At 42.9% G+C, this 16,806-nt stretch overlaps 1 protein-coding gene across 9 annotated transcripts in view; it reads right to left on the bottom strand.

Moving 5' to 3' along the window:
* AMPH (amphiphysin) overlaps positions 1-16,806 on the bottom strand; it is a 180,185-nt gene that overhangs the window by 124,059 nt on the left and 39,320 nt on the right. For all 9 annotated transcript variants that reach the window (XM_081932577.1, XM_081932578.1, XM_081932579.1 and 6 more), the window contains exon 3: positions 5,376-5,430. In XM_081932577.1, coding sequence (XP_081788703.1) covers positions 5,376-5,430 — 55 coding nt within the window. The remainder of the gene's footprint in view (positions 1-5,375; positions 5,431-16,806) is intronic.

The raw sequence follows: 16,806 nt of genomic DNA, 5'->3' as shown, positions 1-16,806 counted from the left end.
TATTAGTTCTTTTTTCTCCTTTATTTTTGATTCTTGTGGGGTTTTTTGCAGGTTCATTTCCAATTCTTTAAGTTCTTTCTCTAATGATTCTTGGTTTTGTCTCTTTTCCTTGTTTTTCCTTGCCAAACTTCTGTAGTATCCCATAAATTTTGTAATGATGTTTCTTCTTTCTTATTTACTTTGTAGAAAAGTTTCAATTTTCTTTCTATCATTTTTATATATTCTTTATCTCTCACTATTCTTTGATTCATTGACCATCCCTTTTTCTTTTTTGGTCCTTTCCATGTTATTTTTATTGGGTTGTGATCCGCCCAGGTGTTTGTCATTATTTCAATCTGTTCTGTATCTCTTCTCAATTCTTGGATTGACCAAATCATATCTATCCTTGACCATGATTTGTGGGGGTTTGACTAATATGTAAATTGTTTGTTTCCTATATTCCTTTCTCTCCATACATCTTTCAGGCTCAATTCCTGCACCATTTCAAAAAAGGAAGATGATAGCATTCTTTTTTTTTCTTATTTATTTTGTTACTCTTGTAGTCATCGTTGAAATCTGTTATAGCATTGATGTAACCAGTTAGACATATATCCTCATATTCTATTTCTGTTATTTTTTGGTGGATCTCCTTGTAAAATTCTTTTTGGTTTTTATTTGGGGCGTATATTGCTATGAGAATATTTTTTCTTTGTTCTGTTTCTATTTCTATCATTAAAATCCTCACTTCTTCATCTGTTTATATTTTTTGCATTTATCCATTCTTTGATGTATATTGCAATTCCTCTTTTTTTGTGTGCTAATGTAAATAGTTTTCCTAACTTTGGATATTCTAGAAGTTTGTTATATTGGTTTTCAATATGTACTTCTTGAAGGCATACTATGTCCATATTCATTTTTTATAATCTAGTCAAAGTTTGCCTTCTCTTTTCCAGTGAGTTTAATTCATTTATATTTAGTGAGAGTAACTTAATTTCTTGTTCCATTGTGTTATTTGTGTGCCACCCTTAGTTTCCTTGCGTTTCTTGTCTCTATTTTTATTTTACTACCTTCTTGTTCTATTTGTTCTCTTTCCTTCCTGTCTTCTTCTTTGTTCTCTTTCTTCCTCCCTGTTTTCAACTGACTGTTCTTCTTGAGTTCTACTCTCTGGTTCCTCTTTATTTTCTTGTTCTTCCTCAGCAGTGAAATGAAGTTCAAAGAACTCATGTGCTTTCTTGACTGTGTCTATTTTATATCTTTTATCCTGCCAGGTAATCATCACTCCCTCTAGTGTGAGCCATCTGAACATTACATTGTACCTTATTAGTTGTTGTGTAAGGAAGTGATATTGCCTTCTCGTTTCTTTTTCTTGTTTGTTCTTTTGTAATATGTTTGCAACAATCTCTGTGATTGTTTCCCCCAAATCCTCCTTCTTTTCTTCTACTATATTTTGAAAGCGCAGAAAGAAGCCAGCTTTTTTAAGTTCCAGAAACACTATTTTCCCCCTAATTGTCTGTTTAGTGTAGTCAGCTTCTCATCTACCATCTCTATTTTCTTCTCTGTTTTTTCTACTTTTGTTTCTACTTTTTGAATTTTTTGTTCATTTTTTGTTATTTCACTTTGTATTTTTCCTATTCTATCATCTATTTTTTAAATCTCACTCTTCATTTCTCCCATTTCTAGTTTAATTTCTTCATGATTTCTCCTAGTTTCTTCATGAATTTTTGTAATTGTTTCTTGTGTTTTTGTAATTGTTTCTTGTGTTTTCAGCATTGTTTCTTGTATCATTGCTAATGCATCTTGCATACACTGAAGGTTCATTGTTGAGCTTGCTTTCTCTATACCCAGTGTGCTCTCAATTGTGTGCTGATTTGAGGGCGAAGATGTTGCTGATGTTGGATTGGATACTGCCTTTGTATTCATTTTACTAATTGTTGTTGTACTTGTCATTTTTTATTTTAATTTCCTTACAATTTTCCCCCACAATAACATATATTGTGCCCACTGCTTGTTTCCACTCTCTTATACCAGCCCCTTCAATTTTTGAACTTTTCCTCTTCCATGCACATTTCAATTCAATATCATTCAATCCTACAATCTAACAACTTAATTTCTATATATCCGGCTTAGTATGCAAGTCAATCCACACAATATTCATGCAATATTCAATATATTTAACCTAACACGTTCTTAATTTGATTCAGTATGCAACTTTATATCGTCTCTTTAATAATTTCAAACTAACATCCCCCACTTCAACACTATATTACTATTTTTTTTACTATTCTCTATGTATACAATATGTTTAGGCTAATAAATCCTTAATTTTAATTCTTATATAATATGTTGTCATCTATTTATAACATTGATAATTTCAAAGTATCACCAATAGTTCATAACAATATTTTATCTCACCACAGTTCAGTTTATATTTATATTTCTTCTTTCAATGTTGTCCTTCTATTTTTTAAATCCGATTTCAGATATCACAAAAAACAAAAAACAAAATATTTTTCCAGATTGCATCAGCAATATTATATACTGCTATTTAATTAATATTTCTTTCTCCACTAGATGGCGCTAGATATTCTTTCTCCACTAGATGTTTTTTGTGATCTCTGAAATCTTCTTTCATATAGGGTTTTTCTTTTTCCTTCGAAAAGTCCAATATTTACTTTTCTATATTTCACTTTGTCTCAAGTATTCCAAAATAGTTCTCTCCTCTTCTTCACAATTGTCACTGTTTTGTCTGGCTCCAATTTCTGTTTATTGTCCAAATCTCTCCTTATTTAGTTCTGTTCTCAAGTCACTCCAAACCTTCTATTGCTATAGGAAATTGCTTGCCTTCCCTCTTCTTGTAGCTGCTGATATTAAGCTGTATCCAGCTCGTTTCAAAGCTTTGAAATTCTAGCTCAATGAGTCTTTAATAGAATTTATAACATTTTAGTTGTCTTAAATATTCTCACCAATGCTGCTGTGTTACTATTTTCTCTCCCTCATGTGCGGTAGTCACCACCCAAAATTGGCCATGGACGCCAATTTCTTCTCCAGTGATTTCAATGGGTTTTCCCTCATCTGATAGGGAAGTTGCTTGCTTCCTCCTTTGGCGCCTGGGCTTCCCCTCTCTCCTGTTGATCCCTCCAGGTTCAACTCGTCCTTTTTCAGGATCTTCACAACAGAAACTCGAGCAAAGCTAGTAGAGCTACCATTTCTTCGCCCTCATGGAAGTGACGTCACCACAGGAAGTCCCCTGGAAGCCATATTTTTCATTGGACCTTCAGGGCTGCCACATTTAATGCCTGGGAAAATGGGAGGGGGAGTTGCGAGAAGTGGTGGAGGATCAGCCATAACAACATTCCTTTGGGAGTCAAGGGCATTCAGCCTGCACCTGGATGGGAGTGACTGGAGGTTGTCTCCAGTTGGGACAATGAATTAATTGTACCATGTGATGGACTTGTGTGTGCAGGGAATGGATCTTCGACTTTCTTTTGGATGGGGAAAACCCAGAACTTTCAGATTTGGGGTTTCCCAGAAGTGCCAATATGACATCTCTAATAAAATGGAACTTTGAGGAATTTCAAGTCTCGGAGTCTTCTTTCATTGGGGGTGTTACTTAGATCTTTGACATTTTTTTTCCTTTTTTGAAAATAGGAACAACATCAGCTCTTTTCCAATCCTCTGTTAGTTCCTCGTTGCTCCAAGACTTTTTAAAGATATGGTACAATGGTTCTAAGACAAAATCTGCCAGTTCCTTCAGAACTCTGAGATGTAATCCATCAGGTCCTGGTGATTTATATTCAGCAAAGTCAGACAGATTTTTTTCTTTCTTTTTAATTTTTTTGCTTTTAATTTTTATTTTTAGTCTGTCTTTAACAGTTATGTTTTTGGTAGGTTGGGCTGTAGTCTCTTTTTGGGCAAAGACTGATGCAAAGAATGAGTTAAGCAGCTCTTCTTTCTCTCTACTGTCTGTTTCTTCCTGGCCATCTTCTCTCTTTAGAGGACTGACTGTTTCCTTGATTGTTTTCTTCTTATTTATATGTTGAAAGAAACTTTTTAAAAATCATCTTTGACTTTTGTTGCAAGTCTTTGTTCATTCTGGTGATTAAAGGTATTCTGTTTGAACTCTTGAAGAAATACAAAGAAATGTGAAATGTTAAGGATTGTAGATGCAGTGGTTGGCCAGGAAATTAATGCAGCAGGTGAAAGACATATCATGCTTACTTTCCTTTGACATTGGAAGATGTCAAGCAGTGCCATCAGTACAGAACTGATGAAAACCTGTGTGACCAAGTACACTCATCTACTGTCTGGAGAAGTCTGCCCAGAAGTGATTTTCATGGAAGAATTTCAGCCAAAAAGCCATACCTCTTAAGTGAAAACAAGGCTAAGCAATTCCACTATACAGTAAAACATAGGAACTAGAGTGCAAAAAAAAGGCAGGAGGTTGTCTGTACCAATAAGTCAACATTTGAAAGATCTAGCTATAGCAGGAAGCAGTTTGTTTGCTGAAGAGCTGGAGAACAGTACAATCATGAGTTTCTGCAGGCAATTGTGTAGCATGGTGAAGGATTCCTTGCAAGTCTGGGACAGCATTTCTGCAAATGGAGTTGGAGATTTGGTCAAGATCAATGATTCCTTACTGCTGAGAAATACAGGCAGATACTTATTCATCATGCCATACTATCAGGGAGGCATGTGATTGGTCCCAAATTTCTTCTGCAGCAGGACAAAGGCCCCAAATTTTATCTAATGTCATTCAGAACTATCTTTAGCATAAAGAAAAACCAGAAGTCCCGGAAGCGATGATTTGGCCCCCATGGAGCCCTGATTTCCAATCTGTTTTGGATTACATGAAGGGACAGAAGGCTTTAATGCAGCCTACATCCAAAGAAGATCTACAGAATGCTTAGTTCTTCAAGATGTTTGGATCTTGAAGGAACTTTGCCAAGTTCTTTCAAAAACTGTGTGCAAGTGTACCTAGAAGAATTAGTACTGGTTTAAAGGGAAAGAGTAGTCACACCAAATATTGATTTGATTTGGATTTCTCTTCTATACATTTACTTTCCATTTGTTGATTGATAAAAATAAACTATTAATATTTCTACTTCTGAAAGCATTCTTAATTTATAGCATGTTTGCACAAGTGCCTAACACTTTTGCACAGTACTTATATGTGGGTTTATATTTGGTGACACTGCTGCAGTTTAGTAATAATAATGACCTTTCTCACTGAGCTGTTTCTTATATCTCACATGGACTCATTCTTCTATTAGTCTCAGTTTGCTTGATAGAGCATTGGTGACACCTGGAGAAAACAACTTCACAAGCTTCACAAATAAACTAATTAAATTTTACATTTAAACTTTGCAGCAAAAATGTACTGTTTTCATTGCAATTACCTTTAATTGCAGCTAAATATCCCCGGAGCTCTTTTTGAAGTCTGGAACCTTCTGCCTGAAATACAAGATAGAAATAAAATAAAATCCTGTAAGCAACTCAGATCCATGAAGAAATTAATTCTCATATGTGATTATTATATATACACTATACGCAATACACAGCTGTATTAATATAGTATATCAATTCGGTTAAATTTAATCTCTTAAAAAACTAAAACAATGAAAAAGGTCTCTATAAATCAGCTAAAAATCCCCACATATGTACCAAGTGACTCCATTATGTAGCTAGCTTCTAAAGTGTAATGCAAAACAATTTTCTACAATATACTTGGCTTCAATGCAAGTCATTTGATGTCTATGTAGATTCTCAATTATCCATGTCACGGTTATCCCAAAGATGCTTTTCAAAAGGCAAGTGGACTTTCTTGGTTTTTTTCCTTGAAAACATTTTGCTTCTCATTCAAGAAATGGAATGTTGCCTTTTGGAAAGCATCTTTGGGACAAGTCATTTCCCAAAGTTTCTGGCTCCTTGGAACTGTGAAGCAATTTACATGCCCAGAAGATTCAAAATGATCTAGAGAGGTCCATTGTTTAAACAGGAAACACACAAGATCTAATGTGGGTATAGTGGTTAAACAATGCTGGACTAGCAGGTTCTAGTCCTCCATTGGGGATAGAAACTGGAAACATGTAAAGACAAACCTGTATTCAACTTAGTTCTGAGAGGCATTTTTTCACCATACATTTGTCTAATCCAATATAGGCAATCCTCGACTTGAGCCCCAAATTTATGTTGCTAAATGAGAAATTTGTTGAATTTTGCCCCATTTTTTGACTTTTCTTGCCACATTTGTTAACTGATTCACTGCAGTTGTTAAGTTAGTAATATGGCTGTTAAGTAAATCTAGTTTCCCCATTGACTTTGCTTGTCAAAATGTCACAAAAGGCGATCACATGACCTCAGGACACTGCAACTATCATGAATATGAACCAGTTGCCTAGCATCCAAATGTAAATCACATGACCATGGGGATGCTGCAATGGTCATAACTGTGAAAAATGGTCAGACATTACTTTTTTCAGTTGTAACTTCAAATGATCATTAAACTGTTTTAAGTAAAGGACTACCCTTACTATTTTCTCTCTCCCAGCCAATTGAAAGGCTTTGTTAATCAAGATCTATTAAAATAAGCCCAGAAATATTTTAAAAAGGAAAAAATAAACATCAAAGTATGAGTTACTGTAGTATGATTCTGAATATGTTAGGAGCAAATATTTTGAGCACTATCATCAGTATAGACCAAAAATGACAATTTGCTTTTTAGGTCAGTAAAAGCAGAGTTGTTATGGCAAATTTGAAACTTTTGGCAAAGACCATCTCTTAGTTTAAAATATAACAACAGAAAACTACAACTTATCTGTAATCAACAGCAAATTAAGTTGAATCTCAGTCATAATTTAATCACATTTTTTTTCACGCTGATGTTTGAAAATTGATCCCATAATATCAAATACAATTTTAACTTCAAACTCTGATACTTTTTTGGTTGGATCTATTCCTTTGGGTCTTAAAAAATATAAAGTATACTGAATGGCTAATAAATAAAATCTACAATAAATTTAACAAATTTTAAGACAAGAGTTTCAACCAGGATTTCTCATTTAATAATAATAATAATAATAATAATAATAATAATAATAATAATAATAATAATAATAATAATAATAATAATAATAATAATAATTTGAATTTATTAGCCACTCCCTTTCCAGGCAGGACTCGGGGCGGCGTACAATGGAACATATAGAACATAACACATGTGTACAAACACATAAACATACATATATACAAAGACATACATGCACGGAGGAGGTAACAAATTACAACATTTAGACAATTAAAAATCACCATTAACATACCCCAATAGTAAAAACCCAATGTACAATTAAAATTTAAAATTTAAAAAAGACAGTCAGGAGGAATAAGAAAAATTACGGTTGAGCCAGGCCAGATAATTGAAAGAGGTGGGTCTTCAACTGTACACGGAAGGAGCGGAGATCGGAAGTAATCCTGATGTCACGGGGGAGGTCATTCCACAGGGCTGGGCCCATCACAGAGAAGGCTCTGCTCCTGGGTGTCGCCCCCCGACACTGTTTGGTGGACGGCACCCGGAGAAGTCCCTCTCTGTGTGAGCGAATTGGTCGTAGGGATGTGTGAGGCAGGATGCGATCCTGCATGTAACTAGGTCCTGTGCCATGAAGCGCTTTAAAGATCATAATCAAAACCTTGAAACGCACTCGGTAGACCACAGGAAGCCAGTGCAGCTCGCGCAGGAGAGGTGTTACAGGGGAGTATCTAGTCCTCCCCATAATCACCCGCGCGGCCGCGTTCTGGACCAACTGTAGTCTCCGAGTGCATCTCAAGGGAAGCCCCATGTAGAGAGCATTGCAGTAGTCCAGGCGAGACGTCACTAGCACATGGGTGACTGTGCGTAGGGCATCCCGGTCCAATAAGGGGCACAATTGGCGCATCAGGCGGACCTGATGGAACGCCCCCCTTGCCACGGCTGTTACATGGTCATCCATGGACAGCCGGGCATCTAGGAGGACGCCCAAATTGCGCACCTGTTCCATGGGGGCTAGTTGCACGCCCCCAATGGCCAGAGATGGAAGCACCTGGTTGAACCGGGGGGCCGGAAGCCACAGCCACTCCGTCTTGGAAGGGTTGAGTTTTAGTTGGTTGCCATCCATCCAGACCCGTACGGCCTCCAAACACCGGGACATCATTTCGACGGCCTCATTGGGGTGGTTCGGGGTGGAAATGTATAGCTGAGTATCATCAGCATACAGATGATATCCCACCCCAAAACCACGGATGATCTCGCCCAGCGGTTTCATGTATGTGTTGAACAGGAGAGGCGAGAGCACCGATCCCTGTGGCACTCCACATGTGAGTGACCTCCGGGTCGAACTCTGCTCCCCTGCCAACACACGTTGTGTCCGGTCAGAGAGGTAGGAGCCAAACCACCGTAAAACAGTGCCCCTGACTCCCAGCCCCTCTAGCCGGTGCAACAGGATACCATGGTCGATGGTATCGAACGCCGCCGAGAGATCTAATAGGACCAGGATAGAGGAACAACCCCTATCTCTGGCCCTCCAGAGATCATCAACCAATGCGACCAAGGCCGTCTCCGTGCTGTGCCCGGGTCGGAAGCCGGACTGGCGCGGGTCTAGATAATCATTTTCCTCCAGGTGACGTGGGAACTGCTGTGCCACCACACTCTCTACAACCTTCGCTAAAAAAGGAAGGTTGGAGACTGGACGATAATTGACTAGGTCCGTTGGGTCCAGGGAAGGCTTCTTGAGCAGGGGCCTCACCACCGCCTCTTTCAAGGCGGCCGGTAGAGACCCCTCACCCAACGAGGCGTTCACTAGGCCCAGGAGCCAGTCGCGCGTAACCTCCCAGGATGCCAGTACAAGCCAGGAGGGACACGGGTCCAATAAACATGTGGTGGGTCGCAGACGTCCACGCAACCTGTCCAAATCCTCGATGGCAACCGAGTCAAACTCCTCCCAAAGCGGTCCCTCAAGACTCGCCACGGGCGTCTCTACTGGACCACTGAAAGGGGCCCATCCCATCCGGATTTGAGCGACTTTGTCCTGTAGATATTTCCCAAACTCCTCTGCTCTGCCCTGTAAAGGGGCTTCCCGCGGTCTCTCAAACAAGAGGGAGCGAGTCACCCGAAACAGGGCGGCAGGGCGGTTATCTGCGGACGCAATAAGAGCGGCGCAATGTTGACGTTTGGCCGCTCTTAATGCCACAAGGTACGTCCTCAAATAGGCTCGTGCCTGTGCTTGGTCAAATTCGGAACGGGAGGATCTCCAACGACTCTCTAGGCGTCTCTTGTGGCGTTTCATCACCCTTAGCTCCTCAGTAAACCAAGGGGCCAGGGTGGTTCGTCGCCGCAGGAGAGGCCGCAAAGGCGCCACCCGGTCTAGGGCCCCAGTAGTCGCACTATTCCATGCGTCCACCAGGTCCTCTACTCGGGGGCGGGTCAGGTCCACAGGAGGTGGCCCAAGCTCCGTCTGGAACCTATCTGGTTCCATCAGTCGCTTGGGGCGGAACCATCTAATACCTTCCGGTTCCGCCTCCTCGCGGCGGGGGGTAGCACCAGGGAAGTCAAGCTGGAGAAGTGAGTGATCCGACCATGACAGGGGAATAATGGCTAGATCCCCTATTCCCAGATCACTCGTCCACTGGCCAGAGACAAAGACAAGGTCCAGCGTGTGGCCTCCCTCGTGAGTAGGGCCCTGAATTAACTGGGTCAGGTCCATGGCTGTCATGGAAGCCATGAACTCCCGAACCCCCTCAGACGCTTCTCCCATCGACGGCAGATTAAAATCCCCCATCACTAAAAGTTTGGGGGTCTCAACCGCCACCGATGAGATCAGCTCGAGGAGTTCAGGCAGGGCCGCTGATGTATAGCGAGGAGCCAGGTATACTATCAGCAGGCCCAACTGCCTCCCTGGGCCCCATCTCACGACAAGGGACTCACACCCGGATGTCTGTGGCACGGTGAACTCTCTCGGCTCTAAGTCTTCCCGGATAATCACTGCTACCCCACCGCCCCTTCCCTGGGCCCGAGGCTGGTGAAATGCTCGATAACCTGGCGGGCACATTTCCACGAGGGGTAAACCACCCTCGTGGCCCAACCAGGTCTCGGTTATTCCTGCGAGGTCCGGCTCCCCCTCCAAAATTAGATCGTGGATGAGGGGGGCCTTATTGACAACGGACCTCGTGTTGCATAACAGCAGTCTCAGGCCTTGGGTCTGTAGATCCTGACCACCTAGTATGCAGGGGTTGGTACGAACGACCGGGAATGACCAAAAACCCCGGTCTCCCAACCGACTACGCGCTCTTGATCTGTCCTCGCACCTGCCCCTCCCCACGACCGTTGGTATCAAGGAGCCCTGCGCAGGAATGCTATCTTTCCTCTCCTCCCCCACTCCGCTCCCTCCTCCTTCGACCACACCTAGGTGCCTGGCTCTCCCATCCCTCCTGACCTGTTCCCCCCCCCACCCCTGGAACCCCTTACAATTTTTAAAAAACAATTAATTAAAAAACCCCTCAATGTGCGCTTCCTCCACCTCTCTGGGTTAATGAACCCGTCCTCGAGGTGGGCCCTTGAGAGGGCAGGAGGCCATAACTGCGAGAGGGGGGACTCCCGCATTAAAATAAGGTCAGCCCTCGCATACATGATAAATGATAAATAATAAATACATAAATACACCGGGCTAAAGATGGATACTGGGTGCTAAAGGTGTTAAATAAGTCTACCCGTTAAAAATCATGACAGAACGGCAACCAAGATTACAAGATGAGAGAGATGAGAGAGATGGGTAAAGAAATAGGTAGAAGTGGTTAAAAAATAAGTAGGGCCTATAATCTACAGTTCTCAATAGTAGGGGGTTAGGCAGTTCTTAAAAAACCGTAAGAGAGTGAGCAGATAATCCATAGCAGGCGGGGGGGGGTTCAACAGCTCCCCGCAGTCCTTCCAAGCCCCAGATGGTAAGGGGTTGAGCCGTCCTCAAAGTCTATACAAAGACAAGCGGATAATCCATAATGGGAGGGAGGTGGTGTCGACGGCTCCCCGTGAACCTTTCAAGCCCCAGCGTCGCCTAAGCGCCATTTCAGGCGGCCTCTGTTATTCACTCCACACCTTCTGCCGGCCTCCGGCGCCCTCCAACAACTCCGGCGACTCCGATGTTTCAATGTTTCAATGTTTCAAGCCCAGCTCAAACCTCCCACGACCTCCACTGGGCTTCTGGTAGGCTCGGGGCTCCCAGCAGGTCCAGCGGGTCGGGGGACTGATGTTTAGAGCCCCCGATGATCTTCCAGGCCGCCTCTGCCACCAACGCCTCCCTCCGCCTTCTCTCGTGTGGGACGCCATCGTGTCCCCGTCGCTAGCCGCTCAGGGCGTCGCTGGTCTCACCTCGGGCTGTCGTAGCTGCCGTGGCTTGAAAAAACGCCCGCAAACGCCGGCCAAGCAGATCGTAACCGCCAAGACGCCAGCTCCAGCAGCCGTCGACGCCTGCAGTCTCCCGGAATAAGCCGACGCGCGCGCACGCCGACCACCATTTCCCGGCTCACTACAGATTTTCGAAAAACACCGGTTTGCTTCTTCCACTCTCCTGTGCCGTCTGGCCACCCTGGGGGACCACTAGGGTCCTGAAATAAGCCAGGGTGGTCCTTGGGTAGGTTCGTGGTCCTCCAGTTCATCTAAGGACCAGCAGCACCCAGCCCGGTCAAAAAGAGCCCCGAAAAAACACGGAGCTCAGAGGCTGACCGCCATCCTCCAGGAAGCTCCTCCTCCTCCTCCTAATTTAAGTATTACTGGAGTGAAGCTTTCAGACAACTGCAGTTTGCATCTCTTAACATAATATTTACATTGATGCCTTGAAAGGTGGACAATAGAGGAAGCTGTTAGAAAGACCACAATTAATATTTCTTAGACATTGCCTGAGCATATATTTCCACTGAAGTGCTTCAGTTGGCCTGAACCATACAAGAGATTCTGGGAACATCAGAAGAGCCTAATCAGAGAGTCTCCTTTTTTACAAACACTCACAAATCAATTATGTTTGGTTGATTAAAAAGAAAAATTGAAATAAATACAATTAGTACAGGCTGTTAAACACAGATATGCTCCATGACCTCTTTTTAAAGAAGAAAAGAAAGCCATTAAATTAAGGTGCTTGTGAGTTCTGTCATCTGCTAGATTAAATACAAGTATGGGGGCTGTTTTCATTTTTATCAAATTCCAATATGTAATGTATTCCAGTCATGAACATTACAGCTCTGTGGGATCAGTTGGAAATTAGAAATCAAATGTAAATAAGTTTGCTGCAAAAGGTGGGAGAAGAAACTGAGTTGGGTCCAGCTTTGCATGTCCATTTGCATTCCTTCCGTTGGCAGGTAGCTGCAGGAGGGTGAAGAGAAAAGGTGTTTTTCTGCAAATGTGTAGTGTTTGCCCCTCACCAGGAACAGTCTGAGGTGGTGACAGCAATCACTGTGTGAGGGGAACCAGGCTTGGCCACCCACTATTGCTTTGGTCTAAGTGTGGGCAAGTAGGTGAAGGGAAGCCAGGAGCTATTGGTTTGTCCTCCACAGCAGTCCCAGTTCCTCATGTGGCTCCTTAGGAAAGTTAATTGCCCATTCCTGAGTTAGACCAAAACTGAGAAAAAGCACTTTGTCCAAGTGAATGTAAATATTTGATGATGCTGATGCTAATGATAGGGGCAGGGGAGGAGGTGGGAGGGAGGAGGAGAAGGAGGAAGAAAAGAAGGAGAAGGAGGGAGGAATGAGGAAGGAAAGAAGGAAGAGAAGAAAGAAGAAAAAGAAGGAGGGGGGGGAAAAACAAAAAATGCCAAATCCAATCTGAACATCTGGCTGACTATGTGATGGCTTATAATAATAATTGGCATTAACAAATTCACCATTGGTCAATTGTAAAAGACAGCTTTATTCTGTACAGCTTACATTCTTTGACAATATCTATAACATTATCAAACACGAAATCAGCCTACCCCAGATCTTTGGGAAGGATTGATAGTAGACAAAAATGCCAAATCCAATCTGCACATCTGGCTGACTGTGCAGTAAATCATAATAATGACAATAGTAATAATTTTCAGAATTACCTTAGAAGGATGCTTGAGATAAATATATGAAGCATGATATACACATTATCTCTATTATAATAGAGATACAGAACAAAGTAATCTATTTCACACTCACTCTTTAATACAAATTGTCACTAAAGCGTTTTGTTTGAATGCAGATGATTCTAAAAAGGCAGATAATAGAAAATACAGGTTGTCCTCAGCTTACAACCATTCATTTAGCAATAATTTTGATTGCTATCTCTTTCAAAGATCCTGGAGCATGGGAAATTACCAGAGGACTGGAAAATCCTCTAAAGATGTAGTTCCCATCTTCAAAAGTGGGCGGGGGAATATATCCAGGAATCTACAGACCTATCAACCTGACCTCAATACCAGGGAAGATTCTGGAAAAGATAATCAAGGAACGATTCCGTGAACATCTAGAAGCAAAGAAAATAATAATCAAAAGCCAACATGGGTTTGTCAAAAACAGATCATGCCAGACTAATCTTATTGCATTCTTTGATGATGTGACAAAATTTATGGACCAGAGGAATGCTGTCGATATAATTTACTTGGACTTCAGTAAGGCATTTGATAAGGTGGGCCATAACCTATACTAGATAAAGTAGAAAAATGTGGGTTAGACAGCATCACCAACCATGCTCAACATGTAGTCCTCAATGGAAGTGCATGTGCATGGTAGGAAGTATGCAATTGAGTACCCCAAAGCTCTGTTTTAGGCCTAGTACTCTTCAACATCTTCTTAAACAAGGGAATAGACAATTGCAGATGACACCAAGCTGGCAGGAATAGCCAATGCTTAAGATACAGATGGATCTTGACAGACTTGAACACTGGACACAATCCAACGAAATGAAATTCAATGGTGAAAAAAGTAAGGTTCTACATCTAGGCAAGAAAAACAAAATGCACAGGTACAGTATATGTAGTACCTTGCTCAATAGTAGTAACTATGAGAGGGATCTTGGAATCATAGTGTCAGAACCCTAAAAGTGATACTGCCATTCAATTGGGAGGGGGGCCTTGGAGTCACTTTATTAGCAGTGCTTGTGACAACTGAAATTTTACAACTGGTTTCCTGGTGCCGAAATGCCTGAGATCCCATTACCTTTGGGGGAACGTTTATGATGACCATCTGGGACATTGCACTTTACTGTGTAACAGAAGATAGCTATGGGGATGTATGTTTATTCGGCTCTCAGGGCAGTTGATAAAGGAAACATCTTCACACTTGTGTATTGGCTAGAATCTGCATTCTAACAAATGGGAGGGGTCTCTACTGCTTTAATTCTACTTGCATTGCCTAAGGGGATTCAAATGTTGCTTTGACTTTAATGGCTTCCACTCTTATTAATAAAAGGTTCCTTTTGAAATACTCCGTTTCATGAGTCTTCACTTTCTTAAGTTAGGAGAGGAGCCCTTACATAAAGCAACATCTCTGCAAAACGGTCAACCCAGAGAAGCAACATTTCCTCTACCGAGGGGACCGTGCAAATCATGTCCGAGCAAAACAGTGAACAAGGGGAAGCTGAATGCTGGAGGGAGACGTCAACCTCCCCCCCCCCACCTGGAGGCCTGCTCCATGTATCCTGTCAGAGAGGATGAAATGAACCTGAAGGGTCCCAAATAGCCCCACTGGTCAATCAGCATCGGGACAAAAGACAGCTGAAATGGGAGGGCCAGAGGAGTCACTCTCACCCATGGTAACCAAAAACCGGGGTGGAAATTGGAAATTGGGGAATAGAAGCCCCGTCTGACCAGGTGGAACTAAATGAAGCCTCACTGAGAGAGGACCATCTGAAGAGACATGTAATCCAGTTGGTGATGGAGATTTTGGAAATTCTCAACATCCAGGGGGAGCCAGAAAGACAACCAAGGGGTGTTGGAAGGGCGTCAGCTGGGGATGATGCAAGGGGGGGCTAACCCCCCTCTGGGACCTGCTGATCTAGCAGATGGCACAGCAGTGACAGCAAGGAACCCAGCAAACCCTCCCCCCCCCAGTTGGTGCATGGATTGGGGGCCATTCCCAACCAACCCCAAAACCTGCAATTAGAAAGAAAAACTCCTTCCCTTGGAATAAAGTTTGATGGGAACCCGAAAAAATTGGGATTCTTTGTGGCACATGTGCTCACCTACATGCAAGAATATGGGCGTGATTTTTAAATCCAAGGATCCTGAGTGCGAGTGGTTACCCTAGCCCTGGAAGGAGCCACCACCAGATGGATGGTGTCTCTACATGATGCCAATGCGCCAGAACTGTGGGACTTCAACTGTTTCATGATGGCCCTGCAACAACATTTCGAGGACCCCTCACAGACCGCAAAGCACACAACTGCATTAAAGTTGTGAAGCAGGGACACCGGCCAGTTCGAAGAATTCCGAGACCTAGGGTGTTGTGTGAACTGGCCAGGAGATATCTTGGGAAGCTGGTTCAAGGATGGGCTGAGTGATGACCTCTACAATGCCTGCATAGCCCGAGGCAAACCGAACCACTTACACGAGTGGTATCTCACTGCGGAAGAGGCAGAGATCGACATGGCCAGGAACCAGTACCAAGTGGAGCGAATGTGGAAGAAATCCCCAACCCAATGGAAGCAAGAGCCTTTCAATCTGCAAACAGCATCTTCTCCAAAAACCTCCGCCTATTTCAAGTATGGAAAGGAGGGGCATCGAGCTGCAGAATTCCATTTTCAAGCAATGGCAAGGAAACCAGAGTGCCCATGGGGGGGGGGGAGAAACCTATGAGACCTGGCCAGACTGGGAAGGAGATGGGAGCAGGGAGATCATAGAATCTCCACCCCCTCCCCTCTTTGAAGTGGAAACCCTGGCTTCTCAGCAGGAGGAACCATACTCATCCAGAAGCAATCCAGAAGATGAACTACTGGTAAGCAAACCAATTAAACCACTTAACCTCCCCCTAAGACTGTTTATCCCCATCTGGGAGAGGGGGATAAAAATATCTGCTTTGGTGGACTCAGGGTGCACCCGCTGTTTGATCAGCCCAACCCTGGTAAGAAAGTTGAGGATTAATGTAAGGAAGCTGAAAAGCCCCATAGCTTTTTGCCAACTAGATGGGTCAATAGCAGGGGGGAGCCAGATTCATTTGCCACTGAGCCTCTACAGATAGGCATTGGAAACCATGAGGAAATACTTACATTTATAGTGGTGCCTGGCATGGAATGACCACTAGTTTTGGGTCTTGCATGGCTGAAAAAATGGAACTCCAAAATTAATTGGAAGCAAGGCACCATAAGAATTCAGATGCACGTGACTTTTGCTGAGAATCCACAAAAAGAAACTGAGGGGGCAGAGCACCAAGAAACAGCAATGCCCGCTTACACTATGCCAACCCAGGGCATACCCAAAGAATACAAAGACTTGGCTGAGGTTTTTAGCAAAAAAGTCTCTGATGAGCTCCCCCCGCAACTGCTCCACTGATTGTGTGATAGAAATCCTACCCAGTGCCAAACTCCCTAAACCCAAGAAGTATAGCATGTCCCCGAGGGAGCTGGAAGAACTGAGGACATTCATTGAGAAAAACCTAGCAAAGGGTTTCATTGAGCCAGCCGAACCAAAAATTGCAGCCCCAGTGTTATTTAGAGAAGAAAAAGATGGCTCTAAACGTCTCTGTGTAGATTTTAGGAACTTAAATACGATCAGTGTGGAGAACATGTACTCCCTCCCCCTCATGAAAGCCATGCTAGCACACCTCACTAAAGGGATTTTTTTTCAATTTAAGGGA

Source organism: Natrix helvetica (genome assembly GCF_964273705.1).
Source record: "Natrix helvetica genome assembly, chromosome: Z".
NCBI classification, from domain to species: Eukaryota; Metazoa; Chordata; class Lepidosauria; order Squamata; family Natricidae; genus Natrix; species Natrix helvetica.
This window is presented reverse-complemented; position numbering and strand designations above follow the sequence as displayed.